Genomic DNA, 18,192 nt, shown 5'->3' on the forward strand with positions numbered 1-18,192 from the left:
CATCCGTGCACTGCAAAGCACATGCACACACGGAGCGCAGGAAAAATCCAACCCCCCTGAAGCCCCCAACCACACAGGACTAAACAAAAGCATTTCTGAATGCTGCTTTCTCCCTCTCCTTTCCCTGCCCAGCCTAATTATGTACACAACAAAGGTAAGCTCTATTATCATCTATCACTAAAATGCTCAATGTTGCTCACATATTAGCTTATTTATTTTTTATATCACGTATCAAGAGCTCACTTGCATGTCATTTTTCAGACCAATCTGCTCCTTATTTACTCAAAAAGGTGGGATTATCTGAATCTAATTTTGGAAAGCAATACAGATGACAAACTGCTTTTCTTCCCCCAACGCAACACAAGTGTACAGTGATTTCAGATGAGGCATTCTGCACATATACTCCAAGTAACTCAAAATATGGTCCCCATTCATTTTCAGCATTGCTCCCTGATGCAAAAACGTTTTCAATACCACATAAATATTTGAGGAAAAGATCCATTATTTGGAAAAGTAAATTCAATAATCAAATAATGCAAACATTTCCTGGTAATCTACTTAAAAAATTAAATAGACATTTAGAGTGCAAGTGACTGCTGACAGAACAAAGGGGAAAATTGAATGTATTCACTGTTACAGATTTAACTGTCAATCCACAGCCATTTTGCATGGTTTATGAAATAATTTGTCTGTATTCATTTCTCTCAAGTTCCTCCCAGGACAAAGGAACAAATTCAGGACATCTGAAAAATACATATTAAGATTTCCAAAGTAGCAATTGAACATTTCCAACGAAAATAATACACTGGAAGCTTAGTTCTCTAAAACGCCTTCTGCTTTTTTAACCCCAGACTGAACTGAAGAGCAGCACCAGCCTAAGAGCCATGCAGTTTCTTAAGAGGGAATAAGTGATGTTCAGTGAATGTTTACATGTTTGCATTTAGCGAGGAAGGGATTATTCTGTCAATACAAGTCTAAAACTGCATTATGGTCGGCTTTAGGACCTGCAAACCCCGTAGCCATCATTTATTGATGGCATTGCTTTAATAAGTTCCAGAGAAATTTTGCTATACACCAAAGGGGTGTTTTGCTTTGCTTTCCAACAGCCTGTATCCAGTTGAAAACCTGAAGCAAAAGCACCCAAATAAGGTGCAAGGAGTAAAGAGCTGGAAAGATCAAAAGCATCACCAAGTGACAAGGTCATTGCAGAACCTGGGATTTTTTTTAAGGTCTCAGGTAACCAAAGACATCAGCCATGCCCTGTGCTTTACAGAGGATGGGAGAAACAGGGTGTCCCCAAATTAACTTGGTGGGAAGACCATTAGGACCTAAGCTTTGATTATGACACATTTCAATATGACAATTTTAAATGACTGGGAAACCGGTGCATCTTTTGTGCACTTACAGGTTGATGGTGACAAACAGCATGAAAGATTCAAATAAATACATTTAAGTGATCCAAATCTTCTAAAGCTGCAGTCATGAAAGGGTGAAGGCACTACCATGCATTCTTACATTATTAATCTGAAATATACATCTGGGGTACAGGGAAGTTGAGGCACTTCCAACCAACTGCGATGTCTGCATAAATGAGACAACAATCTGAAATACTTGTCCACTGCAACTGGCCTTCATTCATAGCTAAAACACAAAGACAACTGAAACACCAACACTGGCTATTTCACAGCTGATGGACATAGAGCCATGACCATCCAGTGAAGGTGAAAATTCAAGTCTTTGAAGGCAAACAGATCTTCATAAAGACAAATACACTGGATGCAGTTTGCAAACACCACAGAGACATACTTGGGACCACATCATTCCTGGCAGAACAGCTGGTCCTTACTCTTAACTCAGGAAATTCTTCAGTTTTGTTTTTTTCTATTACAGTACTAGAGAGAGATGCATAATCTGAAATGAGGGGATATAAATGGATGGAAACAAAGTCAACAAATACCTTTTATTTTCTTTTTTTTAAAATACTATTTTCCCAATATGAAATTGCTGCTTGAATGACCATCTCACTGCAACAAAACCCCAAGCCATCACAGCTTGCCCATCTCTACCCCTTACTAGTTATCAGTTAAGAAACTAAACAAACTTTGCAAACAATTTAGCATATAGGATGAGGGTCTGTCCGAGCATTTTACAACTCACTGAGAACCATAACAAATTGCCCTTGCCTTCATTTATATGAACACAGAAAATCTTTTGTGCTCTTGCACTCCTTAGTGCAATGGATGAAGCTAAATGATGCTTTGGTCCCATCCATGCTCTCCACGTTCCCCATAGGTTCTATTACAACAGTGTTATGGAAATGTGGGAAAGGCTGAAAACAGAGTCCAGTCTCAGTTCATTGGTTATGGTGGTTTTCCTGAACTTAACATTAGATTTTCTTACTCTTCTTCAATGACAAGACTTCCCACTCCCATGCTGGGGCCAGGCGCCCAGTACTGGGTCCTGGATCCTGAACTGCTTGAATATCGCCTGTAGAACATTTTGGACTGTGATTATCCCAGTGGTGGCCTGCAAATTACCTGAAAACACTTCCCCCAACAGCATCAGCCTGACACATTCTTCTATGGGGTCTGATCATGTTTTGCCATTGTAACATGATAAAATCCCTGTAGGGTGTAACGAACCATGGGCTGCACTGGGGTCTTCTGTTACAGCACAGCATCACCTGCTCAGCTGCAGGAGCTCAACAGTCAGAGACATTCAGTTATACTCTGTGAAACTGCATGGCACCAATCAAGAAGGACCATTTTTGGGATGTACAGGAACTCAAAGCAATCTGACTTTGCTCTCCATATGAAAGCAGTGGTATAGCTCAGATTCACAGCACTCTGGATGCTCCTTCTGAAGCTCAGGACACCTCGGATGCAAAGGCTTAAGGTGACGCCTGCTACAACCTCCCTGGAAAATCACAGATGTCTACATGACACCAGTACCGGATGTATCCCTCTCAACAGAGGTATCCAGATGACAGAGCAGTGTTGAGACACGGATACGGTTTCACCAGTCCCAGAGGCATCCCGCTGCTGTCTGCCAGCATAGGCAGATTCCTCCAGTGGAACTGCCTGTATGCATGTCGAGAGCTGCAGGTCTGACACTTTTGCTCATACCCTACCTCAACTCCTACGGCCATGGCAGCAAACTGACTTTACATCTAACCGCAACCAAAACTTCAGAGCAAAGGTCTGAACAATGACATCTGAATTTGCAAGCATCAAACACAAGCTCAACGCACGGAGCCTCTCCTCCCAGCACACTTGCCTGTGTACAAAGAGCACTCTGTACTTTTGCAGCTCGGGAACCACTAGGAGAATAAACTGCCCAACTGTTGTTGCAAACACAAGCTTAGCTAATAAACTGCAAAAGGACTCCTGGGGAACGAGGTACCGAACATGGCAAAGCCGGGGAAGACCAGGCAAACCACAGAAGGTATTCAGAGGCCTCTAAAAGGATTATGAAAAATATGATATTCTAAAGACAGCAGGCAGACAACAGCTGTCTAAAGTTCCAGAGCGAAGTGGATTGAAAAAGCAGATCCACTGTAATTTCCAGAGACAAATCTCTGTAGTTTATCTGATCCACTATTTAAATTTCAGTGCAGAGTCCTCTATCTGCAGTAATAATAACCTAAATTCCATTTAGTGTTCATTTGAGCAGTCAGGATAAAGTCATTTCTTATTATCTCCCCACTGTGTAAAAAACAGCTTGAAGGTAGGAAGTCAGCAAGCATTTTCACCAAAAAGTAATTATTGTAAGTGACATTTTTACTGCTGGCATGCCATAAGGCGAACTGCGCATTTGGAAGGACAAGTTGCTAAAACAAAATGACAGGGTACTCTGTGACATTCCGACAAGAACCCAAACATGATTTAACTGGCACTGGGTTTGATGCACCACTTTTTACGGTGTCCAAAGCTCAAGCTTCAGGTTGATGCCAAACTAGTCAAATTCCAAGCTCCTTTTCAAGGGGCAGTGGGAACCGCCACATCCTGTGCACAGTGGAGCAGGGAGGACACAGAGCATCCCATGCTCTGTGCACTCCTGTTATGGCAAATTAGAAGGGAAGATGAAAGCAGACAAACGTGGAGAAGAGAATTCTCAGCAACCTCTTAAAAGAGCATTTGCTACTTCAGGGCCTGCATTTACCTCCTCGTGCAGATGAGTTAATGGACAACAACAGACCTGGCAGGTCGCCTGAGATCAAAGTGTCTCATACTGGGACTGGGTTATTTTCTGTCTTCCCCTGATGATGAGGATGCCCATTCTGTAAACCAAAACCTGGTGTATGCTGTGCTGAGAGTCAGGACCTGATCACACAGCTCAACAATGGCCATATCCTCAGGACAACCACTTCATTCTGTTTCCTAGGGTCTGAACATTTCAGGGAGATATTTTTCTTCTCTGTCCTCCTATCTCATTTTACCTGTCCCAATGGATGTCTTTGCAAGAGCAAAGCACCCCAACAACTCTCCTGGCTAACAGAGGTGCAGTGCAAGCTTAAACTGTGGGATGTGATTGGCATTTGTGGAACAGCACTGCAGTGCATCCCTCTTCTGACTAACTGGGAGAAAATCCGTGTGAAAGCTGAAGGCTTTCTCTCAGGTAGTGGTTTTGGTGGATTTACTTCAAGTGAGTGAACCTTGCCTTTCACAGTTTGCAAATTAATGTGGCTTATGAAAATATGATCTGCCTTACAGTTATAAACTCCCACAGTTCCATGTAGGGAGTATACAAACCTCCCTACAGTGCGCATATACAACGAGGTGGAGTAGGTAGGTACGTGCAGTTATAGTTGCAAGCACTTGCTATTGTTCTGCTCTTAGATTTCCATTCTGACCGTGGAGATTTTGTTAGTTTGTTTGCTCGTTTCACAAATGTTGGAACTTTGGGGAAAATGTTATTTTGGGTCTTGGCTCAGAGGGAAATTTTATGTGGATGAGGGGAGGGATCAAAAGAAAACCCCTTTAGGAAAGCATGCAGCTGTATGCGTGTCTGCATTGAACGGGGAGGAAACCAGCTTTGGTTAACTCTGAAATTACTAGGGCAGTACTAAAAATAAAGGTCCCCACACTGCATAGAGCACATAAAACTACCTGGATGATCAGAGTGAATGTTAGAAGTACTTGAAAAAAACTGCTTCTGAGCATTGTTAAAGGCTTAAAGGAATTGCTGCAATTTTTATGTGGCATTTTCAATACTGATGTTAGCTTTGCACTTGTATTAAAATACGTGTTTTCAGCCATTCTAGAAACCAGAAGGAGCTGGGAGAAATCAGACGAAGTTCAGAAAAGAGCAAGCAAGATGTGAGATGGTGATAGACTCATCAGGAGAGATTTACAGCTGGACATTTAAAAGTACTTACAGAAGTTGGGCAACCAATTCTCCTTCCAATGAACGTGCAACTACAAATGCCTCAGCCTTGGAAATCCCACTGTGGCCAAACCTACGTCAGGACTGCGACTCTCACAACCAAAAGCTGGCATGAGAGCAATTTAAGGTGTTCCTGTCCTGTCTCCATCCTTTACCTCCATTTCTTTTGCCTGACCCTGAAATATAATGCTGTCTCCCCACGGTTGGGGGAACCAAACCTGTGACCCAGATCTGAAAAGCAGGTGCCCACTGCCACACACCTGCAATGCATACGGATGAAAGGGATTCCGAGCAGGAACCTGGATCTCTTTCCTGATCTCATCTGCAGTCATCCCATCAGCAGAAGGATGGTCTTTTGTGTCAGTCTCCGTGTTAGGAATAACAAGGAAAGTCCTAGTGCAGCCTTGTGAGTTTAATGTTGCTTGTGGACCAACAACTGAAGAACACCCTGTGCTCAGGGCCATCCAACCAACTTTACAACCAAGCAGAAGCATGTCTAGCTCCTGTGTTATCTCTGCCTGCTCTGGATAGGATGCAGTGAGTAACTAGGGCAAGGGACTGTCCTGCTTAGCTCACAACTTTGACAGGGTCAGAACTGCCTTCCTGTGCATGCCTCTTAAAAAGCTTTCAGCATATGGAGTGTGGCAGTGCCATCACTTGGTTCTCACCCTTTTATGGATGCTCCAGGAAGGCATCACTGGAAGTCCTGGCTGGTGAACCCTCGCAGCCCTTCACACACACCTCTTGAGCCCACACAAGTGCTTCATAGCTTTCTGAGAGGTGTGTTGTGCTCCAGTAATGCAAAAGACCTCAACAGCTGTAAAGTTTTGTTCTGCACAACGCATGCACCACATGCACCCCGATGTGGAGAGGCAAATCCAGGTAATCATACAGGAGGTCTGGCTAAGCAATGCCACAGAGTTGGACAACCGTAAGGCTGCATAAACTCAAACCATCAAACTCAGAATCACAGAATGATTCTTTTTTCATAGACACTCCTACTGAGTTAGGAGGACTCTGCTGCTGAGCTGTTCACTATGGTGTGGATGAGATCACTACGAAGGCAGTCTGAACATCCAGGATATCCAGAACCTTCTGCAGAAAGATATGACTGGAGTTAATCAATTAAAATGAGAAGTTTCATTGAGATCTATCAGACTTTGGAACAGACACACCAAACCCTGACACAACCACACCACCTGACGAAACTCTCAAACAGGAGGCACTTTGGAAACGGCCTACAGGGAAGCATGAGGTCTCTACACAGCCATGATGTTAAGTGCTGTTCTACAACGAATGAAGGGGAAAAGAAAGGAACTTGAGAATATTTTAGCTGGATGTAGACACACAATGAGAAACACCAGAGCAACGCTCTGCTAATGCTAACAGCCCCAAATCCCTTCCCAGTCTCACCGGCCAAAAGTGGATGTCTGTGGAAGAGGTAAACACCAAAACAAGCACATAGGGAGAATCTCCTCAGATGCCTACCTGCTCCCACAGAGCTTCTTGACCCAAGGAAGTGCTCAATGATAAATCTGTAGTTTTTACAGATCACCTTTAAAGAATTAAAGAATCCTTTCTAAGAAGCTATCAGATTTTAAATTAGGTGATTAATGGCAAAATCACAGCTGCTTTGAAAGGCATTGCTCTACTCTGCAAATCTTCATGTAGTATTGGGATTCTTCTCTGTTTCTGTTACTTAAGTCGGAAGTCAGTATTTAGAAATAACTGCTGGAAAATATTTTCAATAACCTTATTATTAAACCAGCTTGTGTGCAGAAGCTTTATTAAGGATTTTCTGAATGTTAAAACAAATATGTCAAGAAAGCAATCAATCAAGATGCCACAACCCCACATAGTTATATTTTTAGTACAATCAAAACAAATGAGTGCACAATGCCTTTTGGGAAACTGAGTTACAGCTTTTAGAGGTTCTGCTGCAGCTCATGGTGTCTTTGTTGACTTGCTGACCTTGTGATTAGAGACTAACTTTAACGCTTTACCATGTCTGTAACGGTTTATTGTCCTCCTCTGTTGTAAGCCTGAGTGTGAAGGTATTTCTTCATCCTCCCTGGGGACTTTAACCTCTTGTCTGCTCCAGACAAGCATATGAAGCAGAATGCATATGTGCAGTGTGCACTGCATTTAAACATACCTCCCCCACTAAACAATGTGGACATTCATTTGCGATGGGCAGGATACACATGGGATGGATCCCAGGCTAATGACTGCCCTCCTTCCCAAGAGAGAAGTCCCATCTAACAACAACGTGGTGGGTTGTTCTTCATCTCAGAAGTAAGCAGTTGAAGAACAGTGACCCTGAGCATTGCTCTACTAAACGCAGCGCTCTTCAGGAGGAGTACTGGCTAAAGTACTGAAACAAAATGACATTTACATTGTATGCAACAATATTATAAAAGCTATTAAGGTACATTATTTTACACATCCTCATAATCTCTCCATACTGCTTTACTTAATTTGTGATAAAATTGTTGAGAAAGGGTACTTAATGTAGGACAGTCAGTAAAAGTAATTTATCATCTTCCCGCTTCGGTGCTCACGTTATCAGCGAACTCATTTTCTGCATTCATCATGCAATCAGCCTATTATTTGCATATTAATCAGGCAGTGGACCATGAAAGAGCCGCATCCCAGCCAAATGCTGCACTATCTCAGGAGGAACACTCAGTAATTATCATACATCAGTGTTATGATGTGGTAATTGATTATAACATCTTTCTGTTGCCCCTGGGGAGTCCCACTGCTAACCCAGCTTCAGGCATTCTGTGCAGATTTTTCTCTGAAAATTAGAGAAAACCATTGCTGTCCTTTTATTGGGTTTTTTTTTAGCTTTACAATAGACAGCTCTGAGCATTTCCAAGTTACTTTTGCCTGTATTTTTTAAATGAAACCTTCGTTAGGGAAAAAAACACCTGCCTCAGATGAGGAAAAGGAAAAACTCAGCAACCCAAACCCCCAGAACAAACCAGTTGGGCTCTGTCTGTCCTCTCTTTCAAGGTCTGTTCGCTTTTTAGGTGGGGTGTTACTTACATAATAGCCTTCCCCATTGAACACAACAAAACGTTGCAACTTCAATAGACAGTAATTGCAAAGTTCGCATAAAGGCAGTTAAGTTGCTTTATTTAGGTGCCAAATGAGAGGCTAATTTTGGTCCTCTCCTAAAGGACAAATGAAACATCTGCCAGTTCAAACTTGCACTATTTTTAGGACCCAAGTTCCAGAGGGGTAAAAGAGAGAAACAAACATAAACCACAACATAGTTACACTGCACTGATCTCCCACCTCCGGTGTGTGTGCAAGAGAGCGGATGGAAGGGGCAGCTCCCATCTCCCACCCATCCCAAACTCCCTTCGGAGAGCACAGAGGAAAGGAGGGACGTCTCAGGAGCAGATACCAGAGGGGACCATCTCGCGTGGAACGACAGAGAAGGATGTTTTGGCTGGGCTACCTGTGAGGAGAGCTGCTGAGAACAAACCAAGGACAATGTCACTCTTCACAGCAGATAACTGTCCTGGGACAGTCTCGTCAGAGAGACCCTGAGCACTGACAGCAACACAGGGGTATGTTGTCAAGCTGAGGTTTTGCCAATAAATAGTATCAAACAGTGCCTGAATTATTCTGGGCAACGATCATTTTTCAACGCCATTATAGGGCATTATAGACACAGCCAAAGAAACAAGTACCTCTTAAGTTGCTATCAGCAATATCTTTGACAAGTACAAATGTGAGACACAGAATCCCAGCCTGGTTTGGGTTGGAAGGGACCTTAAAGCTCATCCAGCTCCAACCCCTGCCACGGGCAGGGACCCCTTCCCACTGGAGCAGCTTGCTCCAAGCCCCTGTGTCCAACCTGGCCTTGAGCACTGCTAGGGATGGGGCAGCCCCAGCTTCTCTGGGCACCCTGTGCCAGCGCCTCAGCACCCTCACAGGGAGGAACTGCCTGAGATCTAACACAGATTTACACTCTGTCAGCTTTAAGCCATGTACTACCTGGCCTATTTTACATTTCTTGCTGTCATTACATTTTCTCCTTTCATTAGCTCTTTTTAATTGGATATTTTTTCTATTGTCACTTTTATTTACATCTGATCTCAAACCCACTTTGTTTTGTTTTCAACGCGAGTTGTGTTTCTCATCAGATTTAAAATCATCACCGGATTCTTTCAGTTGCTGTTTCTCTGCATGGCTGCTGGCAAATTTAAAAACCTCCAATAGCCACCAAATTAGGTGAGACAAAGTCATCAGTTTTTCTCACACCCTAATGCAAAGGGCAGGCTAGAAGGAAACGCAGAAGATTCTAATTTTCTGGTAATTTTCTGGGTTTTTTTCTTCTTGGGAATGATTTGCTATCAAGTAATACATAACTCTATAAACAGGATTTTGCTGTTAAGAGTCTAACAGGCTCTTTATCTTCCTGTTTTAGAGCTGCTTGGTGGAGAAGACGGCTGCCTTGCAGCTCCATCCCTTTTATAAGATGGGAATAACAACCCACATGTTTGGTACTAACACACCTTTTTTCCTGTACTTTGGGAGGAAAATAGCCCATTATCTGTTCTTTGGATTGAAAGCAAGGTAATTTTCATCCAGCGGAGGAGCATTTTGTTTTGTCATTTGCTGAGCAGTGGTTGGGCTGTTGTGGGGGACACCTGAGGGCACAATGGCTACTTCCATCCCAAAGGTGCCAGCCACGTGGCCACGGGGGCTGGACGTGCTGCCCCCTCCTTTCCCCACAAGCAAGCAGAAGACCAGCGTGAGCTTCTGCCAGCTGCCAGAGCCTCTTATCACCAACAGAAACACACACCCACTCCCTTCAGAGAAGAACCTTCCCAACCTCTTCTGCAGCTGCCAGCCCACAGGGGACAGATCCTGGCCATCACCCTGACTCCTGACCCCCCAGCACGACTGCCACAGCCTCGCTCGTGTTTCAGTGCTGCTCCAGTTATTTTTGTATTTGTCTTTCCAACGTATCAGCTCATCATTTTCCATCCAGCCCTTCCGTGCTTAGCAGCTGGCAGGAGAAGCCCCCCGCGCTGGGAAGCAGGGAGGGGAGGTAATGTGGGTCCCCGCCTCCGCAAAGGAGGCTGCACAACTCCAAATGTGCGAAAGGAGGGAACAGAAAACGCTGGTAACTAATGAAATGAAGAAAAAAGTAATAAAACCACAAAGAGTGGAATTTACAGAGATCTAATATTCAAGATTCTTTTAAACAAAGCCTGAAGAGAGTACAAGAAGTCACACACTAGGATTGATGCTGAAGCTGCAGGGGAAGCCCGTACTCACAAACTACATCCACTTTTCAGCAACTATTAAGCTTACTGGTACTCCGACAAGCTACCTAAGAAGCACACCAGTAATAATGGTCAGGAATGAGTCATTTTTCATACACCTTAAAAAATACATTCTCTCATTAATTCTAACTTTAAATAATGAAGACTTCAAGAATGAGGCATTAGCGTGCCCGGCTAAACGCTACAGCAGAGCTGTATATGAGCTCCTTGTGTGGAGATCTTTCCCTGAACACCGAAGGGGAGTGTAAAGGACCCACATTCCCAAATTAACCACAGAAATAAAGCATAGATGCAACCTGTCTGGGTAACTGCTCCAAAATGAGTGCTATGAACCCATACCCACACTTCAGAGTGAATTAAATTAGCCTTCAGAATCCAGCCTGAGTCTCCTCTTTGCCATATTAATATGAGAAGAGTGCTGGTGCTTTGCCATTTTAAGTCAGCTGCAAGGGTTATCTGCCTAGAAAACAGTGTTCACGCTATGATTATATATTTTATTTTAGCACTTTTAGACTAGTAAAGCTATGACCACAATAAGGATGGAGTCATTTTCTGCAAGTTTAATCACTGGCTGGCTCAATGGACAGCAAATACAACTAAGGCAGAAATTTCTCTACAAATACTACTTGCTAAGCATCACTGATGGACAAAGGACTATGGGCCATGCAAGACAGCCTGTGGAGGACAGAGCTAGGCAAGAGGCAGGAATGACCAGATGATGGCTAGCAATGATAGCCAACATTATGTTAAGAATGAACTTGAAACACTGACTTCACACTGCATTCCCAGGTCCCAGTAAGGTGCCTTGACGACAATTCTCCCAGCTTTATTGATACCAGAAAGGCTGCCAGGAAGGTTTTCATGGTCCAAATGTCAGGGAAATGGCACAGAATATGATCACACACATCACAGACAGACTACAACAGCTGCCCTTATGAGGAGCCAACTGATATCCTATGGTTTGAAATCAAGACAGTCACGGCCAACTGCTCCAGAGCTGCAATCTCAAGCCACACAGAAAGAATGTGGAAGCTTCACCAATGTGCACCAGTGTGCTTCAGGGCTAGCATGAAGGTAACTGCTTGGCTGACTTGGTTGTTCAGCTCCGAACTTTGAACATGCATTTGCACCCAGCACAAAAGGAAACAAGCTTCTCAACCAACAGCAAAGACTCAAAACCTGGTCATTAAACATAAACCATCTATGCAAGGAAGGTGCAGTCCAACTACTCTGCTATGAAAAGCCCTTTGTGATCTCCCTTCTCTTCCATTTTACAGACATTTACCAACATTTCAGGTCATACAACTGTATTAACCTGGAATGCCAGCAAGGGACTGCAGAACAATCTGTCTCCTTTTTGATTCAACAGTGAAAAATCGCTCAAATTTGGGAAGATCTGTCAGCATCAAGGGACTGATGACTTACATGATCTCAAGGTACTAAGGGTTTGGCTCCCCAAATGTTAATCCCTGCTGTGCTCTGGACTCTGATGCACCATCTCGGACAGCTCTGCCCATCCAAAACAAAAGAGTACAATGAAACCATGACCCACGGAGCACAATGAGGGGGTAAGCGCTTCTCCATTGCCACCATGTGGCCAGTGAGCTCTTCCCATCAGCGCATTGGGATGGTAACCCTGAATATGGACTGCAAGCCTGAAATACACTCTCTTCCCACTTTGTTTCTCTCTGAGCAGTCAAAGTGACAGCATCCTTCTGTTATTTGGTAAATGGGAAGATCTACCCAGTACACAGTTAACTACCTGCCTGCTCAGCAGATTCTGTACTGAAAAGATATTACAGGAATGTGTATTGCATAAATACAAATATCATGGATACGTGGGTTTGCCATCATTCCACACTATGGCTGTTAATATCCTAAATACAGTGAATCACAGATTGCATTCTGATTATTTTTTTTTTTCAGATTTTCTTTCCCATGGGATGATAAGAAGTAATCTCCCTGTTGTTACAAATGTTTTATTTTGAAAAGAAAGCCTTTATGCATATTTTAGTTGATCTAAATACAGTAGATCTTGGGTTTTTAAATCACGAGATAATATGCAATTATCTCAAGCTAGATTCTGATTTTGAAACAAGCTCTAATTAGCTCCCCATTTTATGCTGCTATAATCCTTTCTTCAACTCCCATGAGTGTTACTATTGCTAAGCAGCATGAGGTTAGGAATGATGGATGATACCCAGAAAGGAAGACAAACAAAAGGGAAATTCAAAATCCCCTGAGATCACCCGCAGCTGTATCGGCAAATGAAGATTTCCACATTAGGTCATAAGACGACCCTTACAGAAACACAGACCAAAAAGGCACGTCTTTTTCCCACTGAGTATTTGCAAGTCTTTAATGTAGTATATAGAGAGTGTATGTCCTTCACAGAGGATGAATACAGAAGTGAATACAAATTCAGCTTTCCTGGGAGCTGCTACGAAATCCACAGCAGCAAAACCTGAAACTTTGTCTTGATGTCATACAGATGCTCAGTAAAGACTTAAGAACCCAAAATGAAACAGGCTGGTAAAAGTTACATACAGTACAAGCATTTAGAAAAACACCCAAGCACAAAACCCATCCTCTGGCACATGGCTACTGTCCAAAGCCAACCCAGCTCTGATCAGCAGCAATGCAACTAAATAAGGGCCAAATTCATCACGAAAAAATGCTGATGCAGTTGGGTGACACTAATTCAACTTTTTGTTCCATGTGATTTGGTCCGTGCTTTTGACACATAAATCATTAAAAAGGCAGATTTACCCAAGGGCATTAGAGCAGTTAGGTGGAAAGAAATACACAGGAAAAATCTTCGGAAAGGCACAGTGATACTATTTTTGACCACCGAGGGTACAGGCACCATTTTTGTGTAAAACAAGTTCACTGAAACTCGCACAGAAACACCCAAGCCTTGACGAAAGGTCACAGGCAGAAAATACAGATATTTATCTGGCTGTAATTTGGTACAGTGTTTTTTCAAACCCCATAAATAAAGCTTTTAAAGATGAAAAACAAGCCCGGCTACTCTCTGCTATCTCAATCTCTATCTATATCTGTATCAAGATCCATCTAACGCTTATCCACTCATTCCCACATAGAAAAGACTAATGGGTCCATCTGTTCACGTGTGACAATGGAAAATTACCAGACAAAAGAACACATTTTCATGAACGAGGTGTTAATCAAAACCTTATGATCTAGGAGTGTAAGAACCGGGTCAGAAATCCAGAAAATCTTGCTAGTTTGAGAGAATAGTGCCAAAGAGTAATGAAAATACTCACAGCTAATAAAAGTTTGAGACGTTACTATGCGTGTTGACACTCTGCACGCTGAAGACCTTCTTGGCAAAGCACTCAGGAGCCACTGAATGTATTAGTTTAATTTCACTTCTTCCCCTTCATGCATTCAACAAGTTCCAAGCCAATTATATTACATGGAAAAGGTTCCAGACCTTTTCTCATTTCAAAATTGTTCTGATTCATTTCTGGTTTAAAACTACAATATGCAACCTTTTCTGCCTGGATTTTCCTGGGAAATGTCTCAGAAGAACGGAAAATGGGAACTGTCTTTTTCTTTCGCCTGCCCTGCAGCGGAGGATCTTTCACAGATGCGTAATTCTTATTACCTTTTCCAAACTGTTTGCTGTGCTTTTAATTACAGAAGCGCTGCTAATAAAAGAAAATTACCAAACTGCCCTTCCTCATTCAAATCACTTGGTTTTGCTCTTTGCTCTGCAGGGTGTCACAGCCTTCCTTATTCCTTTATACAGAGGAAGGCACCAAGAAAAGAACAACTGTACAACAATTTCGTTTTTAATCACTGGGAGAGGAAGAAGAGGGCATGAGCACCTTCTCTCATTAGTTAGTCTGCTTTAAGGAAAGAAGGAGGCAATCATCAATAACATGATTTTATTAGATGATAGGAATGTGTCGCCTCACAAAATACGAGCTCAAGGGCAGGAACTGACAAACAAGATGGGGAGTGTGGGAGGGGAGCAAAATATCACAGCAGCAGAACTGAACTTCCTGAAGGAAATCACTTTCAGCTACCAGCGATCCTCCCGGGAATCCATAAGGTGGTTGGATTCTAATCCTATGGGCTTGTCTTTCAATCTTTTATAATTACAGTTAGTCATAAATATGATGATTAGCAATAACAATGCAGCCTTTTCCCAGCTCCTCTGATTTCAGATTCCTCTTAAAATGGCTACAATTAATTACTCATATTTTCCATGCTGTCTTAGGCGTTTATAGCTGTAACAGTTACTCTTGTATAGTATTAATACTACAGAAAAGTAGTCAATGGCATGCTTTTAATGAACAGCAGCTTCTAAAACGTAGCAGGAAACGTTAATGTTCACTAAATGCTTTGCTGTAAGTAACAATAGCCCTATGATTGCAAATAATTTTTGCCCATTTTGGTTGTTTTCATAGCTTTTTTTTATCAGGGGCATTTTATTTTTTTTTTTTTTTTTGCTTTTATCTATTTTCAACTGTTCTTCTTAAGAAAAACATGGACTGAATGTCATCACGGATTTTCTTGTAATAAAATCTTTTAGCATCTGAAATAGTTTCTCAGTAGAGAGAGAAAAGCAGTTGGGTTGGGATGTTCAGAATAAACCCAGCAAACGCCAGAAAAAAGCATGTTTCAGAATGGCAGAGAGGTAGAAGAGGAGCACAACCCACCCTTGTGTGTATGCTGGAATGCAATAGTTCTCCAATACCAGGGCACGGGCTAAGTACTGGGCAGGGCACAAGTATTTTTCTAAAGCACAAAACAGCCCGAGCTGTTTACGCCAGTTAAGCATATCATTGGTAAAACGTCTGTGTGGGTAGAGTTTGGTATCTAACAGCAGGAACACAGCTGTTCTGTTCCAGTCTCCTTCCTATACCGTGGCTATCTTACAAAACCTTGAGCAATTTACTTCTCTTTGACACTCATCTTTGCTGCATCTGCTTTTTTGCAAACGGAAAGGGGAGGGAGGAAAAAAAAAGAGGTCGGGTTGGAATATTTAGGGAAGCTTGAAACAGAGAGGCACAACGCGGTCTTTTCCCCCACCTTCAAATTAACAAAGCAGGTTTTATGCGAAGGAAAGTGGGGGAACAAAAAATAAGCCAGTGTGAGTGAGGCAGCTGGAATATGTAGATCACATTACAAACGAAAGGCTTGTTTTACAGCCATTGTCACATGTCAAACCGATAAGCTGAACTATGGTAAAAGAAACCCTACAGAGCCAATGATCTCTAAGATCAGAGAGAGTCTCTTTACCTAATATATGCAGCTAAATACGTGTACTCCCTACATCTGCCATAGCAACAAGGAGAGAACGAGGAATTAACTGGCTTAATAAAAAAACTGAAGGGACTCCTGCATGATATAACACAACACGAGCAACCTCTCGGCATCAAAGCAAAAGAAACGTAACAAAAGCACAGAGAATTATTTCAGAGCAAATCATTGAAACCAGCTGATTACCTGAGCTTGCACATCCCTGCTGTAGGGAATCCTGTAATGATGTCACAGAGTGAAGGACTAGATAAGAGAGGAGAGGAAAATCAGGGAACAATAAAAGGAGATGCCAAACCACAAACTAAACAGTAAGCAGGCTCAACAAATAGCAAAGTGCTGATCTCGGCAAGGGCGCGCTGCTCATTTAAGTCAGTGGCATTACCAGGGTACAACTGAGGCCAAACTCTAGTCTGGCCTTTCTGTCACAATTGGTATTAGAGTAAGAGGAGAGCCACAATAAAAGTGTAATTGCAACACAGCATCCCCCATTTAAAGCTTAGTTCTTCTAGCTCACCTCCTGAGAAAGCAATCGATATCCTTCTAGGAACAATAAAAATCCCCTATGCAAGCCTAGAAAACAGCGCACAAGATTTTCCAGCTCTTTGGCCAAAATTGTTTGACTTACGTATCATATTCATGCCTAGCTAATATCATCCTAATTAGGAACTTGATAACTGCTGCTTATTAATTACACATAAATGAGTGCTTCCTTCATAAACATTCCCCGTGCATTCCCTGGGGACTGGCTGGGCTGCAAGGGTGGACGTTGCCACTTCCAGCACTGCCTGGCCTAGCACTGGCTGCAAGTGTCACTTACTGCAAGTTTAAAAAAGAAACGAAAAAAAGAAAATAAAGATCTCCTCCTCCTTGACTCAAACAACAGAGTGGAATTTTAATTACCTTGTCCTTGTTGCTGCCCTTGTGCAGGCAGGACACACTGTCCCAGCTCACCATTCAACCAGAGCTGCATACGAATAAATGGTTCTCGGCCTTTTTGGGTCAATTTACTCCATGGCTTTGGCCTGGAGAGCATGTCACTGACACTTCCTTGGGACAGCCCCAATACCTGAAGTGAAGCAACCAAGAACGGCACGTTAACACATTTGATGTGGAAGGAGGAGTAATTTCAGTCACTTTGGTTTTCCTTTGCTGCTGTTTCGCTCCAATCGCTTTTATATGGACAATGAGTGAAACTGCAAAATGACCTCTGTGGGTACTTGGATGGAAATGCTTTTCTCCTGCCGTGGTTTCCTGCTGGAGCACGGTTTTTTTTCCTGCAGGAACGGAGTGGCAGCACAAACAGCAAAAGGATGGTGCGAGATTTGCATGCTTTTCATATTTTGTGTCAGATAGCTTCATCAGTTTTAACAGGAAAAACACAAGAGTCCAGGCACACACAGGCAGATAAAACAGGAAATGATTGGCATGTATTTTGTTCTCAAACAAAAATAATTGGGACTTTTGAGACTAGGCCTATATCTGGTTGATTTTTTGGGGGATGAATTATAACGATGTGTGTTTTCACCTGCAGCAGCGGCTGCTCCATGTAAGTAAATATTTAAGAACACAGCCGACTGCAGCAAAGGGGGAATTTCAGACAGACAGAATGCAATTACCTGCCTGGAATTCAGCACAGGTACAGCAGTTAAAAATCATACGTAATGAAAGCTGCCATGGGATCTTTAATGACCCCAAGAGGTCAGGCTTTTCATTTTACATCTTAGTGAAAAGGTAACAGCACAATGCCAGCTCCTATTAGACTGTTATATTTGATTCAATTCCATACAGGAAGAAGAAACACCAGGTGTCCTCCGCTTCTTACTGCCTGGGAGGTGTTTTCTGGTGGGTGGGGACCCTCCTGAAATCCCACGTGCTCAATGCTTAGGGCCCACAGCGTGAGAACTTCAGACAGCCTTATCGTGCATTGTGTATCTGTAATCAAACATTGCTTTAATTTACCTCAAAGCACACTAAGGTACCAAGCACCAGGTATAAGAAATGACTGAATTCCTGACTTCGGACTAAGGAGAGGTAGGGGATTTTCGGTGTGTTTGTTTAAATACCCTTGTGCACATTTCCAAATATTAAAAAGGAAAAATGCTCTTGTGTCCATAATCTTCACTTATAACAAATTTAAGACTCTCCAGTCATGACAACGCTATTACTCAAATATGCCATGAATTCACTACTTTAAGCATGAAAT

At 42.6% G+C, this 18,192-nt stretch overlaps 1 protein-coding gene across 11 annotated transcripts in view; it reads right to left on the bottom strand.

Annotated features, from left to right (window-relative positions):
• The window catches only part of CUX1 (cut like homeobox 1), a 269,998-nt gene that overhangs the window by 48,311 nt on the left and 203,495 nt on the right, over nt 1-18,192 (bottom strand). For 7 of the 11 annotated variants that reach the window (XM_065694955.1, XM_065694950.1, XM_065694948.1 and 4 more), the window contains 2 exons: nt 16,890-17,055; nt 16,176-16,232 (listed from right to left, as the gene is read on the bottom strand). The exons of 2 other annotated variants lie outside the window; for them this stretch is intronic. In XM_065694955.1, the coding sequence (XP_065551027.1) occupies nt 16,176-16,232; nt 16,890-17,055 (223 nt within the window). The remainder of the gene's footprint in view (nt 1-16,175; nt 16,233-16,889; nt 17,056-18,192) is intronic. 2 more of the 11 variants (XM_065694951.1, XM_065694947.1) reach the window with 1 other exon arrangement.

This window comes from Lathamus discolor, chromosome 14, assembly GCF_037157495.1.
Source record: "Lathamus discolor isolate bLatDis1 chromosome 14, bLatDis1.hap1, whole genome shotgun sequence".
NCBI classification, from domain to species: domain Eukaryota; kingdom Metazoa; phylum Chordata; class Aves; order Psittaciformes; family Psittacidae; genus Lathamus; species Lathamus discolor.